At 44.1% G+C, this 6,925-nt stretch overlaps 1 protein-coding gene across 1 annotated transcript in view; it reads right to left on the minus strand.

The window, feature by feature from the left end:
* Positions 1-6,925, minus strand: part of LOC106536839 (thyroid adenoma-associated protein homolog) — a gene marked incomplete at both ends in the record, with an annotated part of 21,728 nt that overhangs the window by 4,930 nt on the left and 9,873 nt on the right. The window contains 3 exon segments of the mRNA XM_014034174.1: positions 915-1,270; positions 2,717-2,799; positions 3,080-3,183. Of these exon segments, the coding sequence (XP_013889628.1) occupies positions 915-1,270; positions 2,717-2,799; positions 3,080-3,183 (543 nt within the window).

Consider the following 6,925-nt stretch of genomic DNA (forward strand, 5'->3'; position numbering starts at 1 on the left):
AAGACCTTCACAGACCATGAAGACCTTCGCAGACCCTGAAGACCTTCACAGACCATGAAGACCTTCACAGACCATGAAGACCTTCGCAGACCCTGAAGACCTTCACAGACCATGAAGACCTTCACAGACCATGAAGACCTTCGCAGACCCTGAAGACCTTCACAGACCATGAAGACCTTCACAGACCATGAAGACCTTCACAGACCCTGAAGACCTCCACAGACCCTGAAGACCTTCACAGACCATGAAGACCTTCACAGACCCTGAAGACCTCCACAGACCCTGAAGACCTTCACAGACCCTGAAGACCTTCACAGACCATGAAGACCTTCACAGACCATGAAGACCTCCACAGACCCTGAAGACCTTCACAGATTCTAAAGACCTTCACAGACCCTGAAGACACAGACCCTGAAGACCTTCACAGACCATGAAGACCTTCACAGACCATGAAGACCTTCACAGACCCTGAAGACCTTCACAGACCATGAAGACCTTCACAGACCATGAAGACCTTCACAGACCATGAAGACCTTCACAGACCATGAAGACCTTCACAGACCCTGAAGACCTTCACAGACCTTGAAGTCCTTCACAGACCATGAAGAACTTCACAGACCATGAAGACCTTCACAGACCATGAAGACCATCACAGACCCTGAAGACCTTCACAGACCCTGAAGACCTTCACGGACCATGAAGACCTTCACAGACCATGAAGACCTTCACAAACCCTGAAGACCTTCACAGACAGTGAACGTGTTTGGTGTTTTCCATCAACCTTACTGCAGCAGATGTTTCTGTGGTTTGGTCAAACTGTGCATAAAAAGCTCAGGACCTGTTCCATGGACCAGATGAAAACTCACACAGATAACTGGACTTCTACAGAGCTTTAATGGGATCGTGGGTCTCACCTTGGCCAAACACTGGTGGTGTTTCTCATGAAGGGCAAGGTGGATCAGGTTGGACATGGTGGTCTGTTCCAGCCACTGAGGCCTCATCTGTAGGTCCTCCTCCTTCAGTCTGCTCAGGAGGCCCTCCACAGCCCGCTCCCTCACCTCGTAATGTGGACATCTCAGAAGATGCTCCAGGAGCTGGGAGCTCGGCTGCAGATCAGAATTATGATCACTGACACTGAGGGCCATGTGGGCCAGGCTGAGCAGGTACTGAGTGCTGCCCAGTCCAGAGACAGCAGAAAGGTCCGAAGTGAGCAGTTCTGAGGCCATGAGAACCACAAGAGCCTTTTGACGGAGAGCGCTGACCTCTGCATCTGAGAACCAGAAGAAACTCAACGTTAACTGATATTAAAGGAACCTTCAAACCTCAATCAATCTGACCAAGCTGTGGGTGGACTTTAGTGGTGGCAAACTGAACAACAATACTTTCAGCTTCATGGTTTTGGAGCAAATCTAAAGATTTCATGTTTAAATTTATTCTCATGAAAACTGTGGGGTGGCTGCGGCAGAGTGGTTTGAGGAGCTTCTCCTGTAAAGGATGGTTTGCTGGTTCAATTCCCTGTTCCAGCCGTACTACCACTATGAGTGTGTGTATGCGTATATGAATGTGTGTAAGTATAAAGCAGGTGGGTATTCCCTACTACAGCCTACAGCCTTACTTGTAGGGACTTAGGGGTCTAGTCCCCATGAGGGGAAATGCCATTGGTTGCCCGGGGGTTAGGTTTAAGACTAAGGTGTGAATTGAGCTCAGGTTAGGTTTAAGTAAGTAAACTTYATTTCTATAGCACCTTTCACAGACAGCAGATCACTAAAAACTAAACAGTGGGTTAGATTACAGGGATTTTATTATCAGGGGCAATAATCAGAGTCTCAGTCTTGTTTGCGTTTAACTGCAGGTAGTTGTTGTTCAGCCATATTTTGATTTCTGACCGTTACTGTGGTCAGACAGTTTGTAAGATTCAGAGGCTTGAAAGGAACAGAACAACTGTTYATCATCAGCAGACAGGTGAAATGACACATTATTGTAATGGGTTAAATGATCTCCTAAAGAGTATAAATACAATAAAAAGAGGCCCAAAACGGAACCCTGGGGTACCCCACAAGACAGCAGTGCAACATCAGAGTAAACATGATTCATAAAAACAGTAAAAGATCTTTCAGATACATAAGAGGTGAACCAGTTTAACACAGTCAGAAATACCAAACAGATCAGTCTGTTGATAAGAACAGAGTGATCCACGGTGTTCAAGGCTSAAGTTAAGTCCAATAAAACCAGAACAGTGTGTTGTCCAGAGCCAGCTGCCATCAACAAGTCACTTCAAACTTTTAATAATGCTGTTATTGTGCAGTTGTAGAAATGAATGGAAGTCAGTGCAATGTCCCCATAAAGATAGCTGTACTAGACCAGGTGCTTTGGAACCCTAACCTGACCCACCAACGGTATTTCCCCTGATGGGGACCAGGCTTTTGTCCCCATAAGGGACAGTCCTCACCGGGCTGTGTGTGCCAGGAACATGGTAGATTAATAATTACAGCMGTACTTTAAAGGAGTGCTGACAGATCAGGAAGAAGCAGCTCAAAGACAAAATGTTGACATTTTTCACAGTTTTTTTAAAATGATTAGTTTTTACAAGACATCCTCAAAAACGACATCAGTGTTTTTATCTGAAGGTTCTGTTCTGGTACTAGGAGTAATGTGTGGCTCATGTTCTTCATACTCTTCTTAACCTTTGGTGAAACATCCCTCGGGGAGAACTTACCTTCTAGCAGGCTGGTCTTGCAGCCACAAAGACACACCAACACGTCTAAAAAGGCTCCTCTGGTCACCAAACAGTTGTTCTGTCTGAACACAGAAACTTCATCTGAAAACTGACTTCAGACAGATGCACAAACTTTTCAACATCTTACTCAAAGGAGTTCGGTTTAAAAAGAGAAAGGAGAAGTTAGGTTAGGTGGTTTTTTAAATAAAACCTGAGAAGACACGAAGCCAGCAGAGAGGATAAACATCAAACAAGGTGGCATTCTTCCAGAGAAGGAGCTGAAAGCGCTGGAGGAAGGAATGGAGAAGGGGCAAGATTCTTATCTGGGCACATTAACACGTGTGTGACTGTGTGTAGAGTTACTTGGTGGCGAGCCACATGCGCTGATGGACGGCTTCACTAATGCCAYTTCCTGTTGGTAGGGGTCGGTGTGAGTCTGTCTGGAAGGAGCGCAGGATGAACAGCACCTGCAGAGACAGACACACCAAACTCAGCCATGTCAGGATGATATTTATTACATCCATTCAGGGTCAAAACAACAGGGGATGTCCTGGACCTTAACCACAAAAACTACAGCATTAAATCTGAATACATCTACAGTCCTCCCAAAGACCTGAGGTCTGAAACCTTCCTGAGTCTTTGTTCACTAAATGCTTTCAGGATTCAGCATTCTAAAAGGGACGAGCCTCTACATGAAGATACATCGCTCATCTCCAGCTTTGGTTAAAACATGTCTATAAGAAACATGAAAAATATAGAACAGATGTAAAGTCCTGTGGATCCAGTTCAGGACTATCCTTGGTTGGGTTGTTGGGCAGATTTAAAGACCAGTACTAAACCTGGTTGCAAACATATCAAGTTGTACAGATTGTCCATAAGTTATAAGGATTTTACATTGTCATTTTGCACGTATACGGATTATAGAGCAATCTTACAGGTTTTTCCAAGTCCTACAGATTCTTTCAAAACCTCATTTTCAAATTTATCTAGCATGTCGGAGCCTGTAGGATGATAAAAACAATAAACATCATTTAACATCTTCCAACCCGTTCTGCCACCAGAAACAAGTTCTGCAGTTTTTCCGCTCCTCTTTCCTCCTGCTTCACAGCAGGTGCTGTCTTCTCCACAGCCGACAGACCCCTCTGCAGGTGAGCGTTACACGGATATTTAACTAATCTTATGGATTTGTGAGGCTCTTGTAATGGAAATAATACTGTTCTTCTCTGTGTTCTTCTGTGTTCTTCTCTGTGTTCTTCTGTGTTCTTCTCTGTGTTCTTCTCTGTTCTTCTCTGTGTTCTTCTGTGTTCTTCTGTTCTTCTCTGTGTTCTTCTGTGTTCTTCTCTGTGTTCTTCTCTGTTCTTCTCTGTGTTCTTCTGTGTTCTTCTCTGTGTTCTTCTCTGTGTTCTTCTGTGTTCTTCTGTGTTCTTCTCTGTGTTCTTCTGTTCTTCTCTGTGTTCTTCTCTGTTCTTCTCTGTGTTCTGTGTTCTTCTCTGTGTTCTTCTGTTCTTCTCTGTGTTCTTCTGTGTTCTTCTCTGTTCTTTTCTGTGTTCTTCTCTCTGTTCTTCTGTGTTCTTGTGTTCTTCTCTGTGTTCTTCTCTGTTCTTCTCTGTGTTCTTCTGTGTTCTTCTCTGTTCTTCTCTGTGTTCTTCTGTGTTCCTGTTGTTGCAAATAAAACTCAGCTGATCATCCCACAGAGTGCCTTCATTCTCAGACCATGTATTTCTGTCTTTGTTAAATAAATATAACCATAACACTGTTTATTCAGGTAAACATCCAAAGTGATTGGCATATATGTGGTCAGGTTGTTGGGATGATTTAAAGTTTAGAAAAAAACCTGGTTGTTTTTGGGGGATGATCTAGAGACCAGGACTAAGCCTGGCCTGTTGGGTTGTTGGATTGAGCCAGAGACCAGGACTAAGCCTGGCCTGTTGGGTTGTTGGAATGAGCCAGAGACCAGGACTAAGCCTGGCCTGTTGGGTTGTTGGAATGAGCCAGAGACCAGGACTAAGCCTGGCCTGTTGGGTTGTTGGAATGAGCCAGAGACCAGGACTAAGCCTGGCTGGTTTGGTGGGTTTAAAGGCCGGTTGGGTGCAGTGTGTATTTTGGGCCTTGATAAATATACTCTTTAAGATGAGGCCATGGCCGCAGACCAATAGGAAGCCATTCATTACACCATACAGAGAAGGAAACACAGGAAAAAACCAGGTCAACCAAACAACACAGACCTTGACCACCGAGTTCTGGTCCTCCCTCTCTTCTCTTCTACAGTCTTCAACACTAATAAAACACCCACTGTGTTGCACAATTCTTCCCAAATGTATGCCATTTAGCTGCAAACATTAAATCATAAACACAGTATTCAACAAGCAGCTGCAGCTACAGTAATGTTTTATTAAAAACAGTAGTGTGATTACAAATGGTTTGAACCTGAGGGCAGACATGTAGACTGTCCTCGAATGAGCAGGAAGCAGCTTTCAGAGTGCTTTCTCTGCAGATCAAACACAACTTCTCTCTGTGTTGGATGCTGTTAAGGGATGTTGGAGCATCATAAAGAGACTAAATGGTTCCTGATGATGATGGTAATAGCAGTGAACTTGGACCTTTTCCACACAAAACCTTGTCTTTCCCAAACACTCTTATTTGCCTTTTTAAAAATATATCCTTGTAAACACAATACATTCAACCATAAACTTAGAACAACAGGACTGCATGGTGTAATACTGTGAAAACCTGGGATGGGTTGTATCGAACTGTAATTCCGTTGTGCTCTGTTTACTGACAATAAAAGGCAATTCCATCAAAATGTTCAAACAAACCAAACCTCTTTAATGTGGTATAAATGTAATGAAGTCTTTTTAGGTAAAACTTGTATATTTAACAACATTCTTTCCTGACTTTACTCGAGTCATTCTGAAAATATGATGGGCTGTTCAATGGTTCAGAGCAATGGTTTGAGTGTTCCCCGTCCCCCACAGCTACACCTTCTCCACCCAGCTGGGAAGTCCCTGTGCTGAAAACTAAACCAGCTGAATCTGGCCCCGGCGTGATGCAAAAACCAAATATTTATAGAAGAGGTTCCCTCCCTGTTCCTCCTAAACACAGAGTACAAAAGTTCTCCAAATGTGAGATAAGAGGCTGGGATGGGAAGAATAAAACTCAAACAAATCAAACTATTTGAAAGTCCAGTTTTGATTTATTTTCTTTAATGTTTTTAAATATGAAACTCCACAGTCTGCTATCTTACTCCAGTTAATGACAACAGAAACTTTTACATCTTGGAGTAAAAACTGTTTAAAAGAAGAAGAGTTCTCTTGGACATCAGCCCTGAGTTCCTCAAAGCTCTGGATGTAGCTGGAATGTCTTGACTGACCTGCCTTTGCAACACTACATGAACACTGGGGGCAGTGCCACTGAAAAGACTGGTTTGCTCCTTTAAAAAGGGGACTGTGAAGTGCTCTAATTACAGGGTAATTAACAGGGTAATAGACCCAGTGAGGTCTATTCAGGGCTTCAAGAGAAGAGAGTCTAGTGTCTGGTCAAGCTCCAGGTTCAGGAGAAACAACACATCCTAAAACACTGGACCAGCTCTTCTCCAGCTCGTGCACCTTGAGGAACACGGTCCAATGTGGGGGGTGCTCTGTGAGTATATGGGACCACTGCTATGGACCACTCAGTCCCTATACAAGCGCTGTGAGAGTTTGGTTTGCTGGCAGTAAGTCGGACCCAGGCATTTAGCTAGACGGGCTTTGGGGTGTCTTAAAGACTCCCTGTTCTGTTTTAGGTTGCTGTCTTTCAGCTGGAGATGCCTAAGGATGCCCTGCTGATCTCTAGTCTTGACCCTAAACCTAACCACCTCAGTACATATCTGACCCTAAACCTAACCACCTCAGTACATATCTGACCCTAAATCTAGCCCAAACTCAATTTGGGCAAAAAACAATAAATAACATCAAACAGCCATCTTCCAACCTGCTCTGCTGCTATAAGTTACTTTTTCCTCTCTCCTTTCCTCCTGCTTCGCAGCAGGAGCTTTCATGTCCGCAGCTGACACCTGGCCACACCTCCACTCCCTAACCCCCCTTCCCCACCCACACCCCCTCCCCTACCCACTTTGATGCATTTTTCAAATTTCGCCTTGGGGCGGAGTTATCTTTTCACACGGGGGTAAGATACACTTTAAAAAGATCCCACACTTTTGAGCTCCTTTGC

The sequence above is a fragment of the Austrofundulus limnaeus genome, unplaced genomic scaffold (genome assembly GCF_001266775.1).
Source record: "Austrofundulus limnaeus strain Quisiro unplaced genomic scaffold, Austrofundulus_limnaeus-1.0 Scaffold1999, whole genome shotgun sequence".
NCBI lineage: Eukaryota > Metazoa > Chordata > Actinopteri > Cyprinodontiformes > Rivulidae > Austrofundulus > Austrofundulus limnaeus.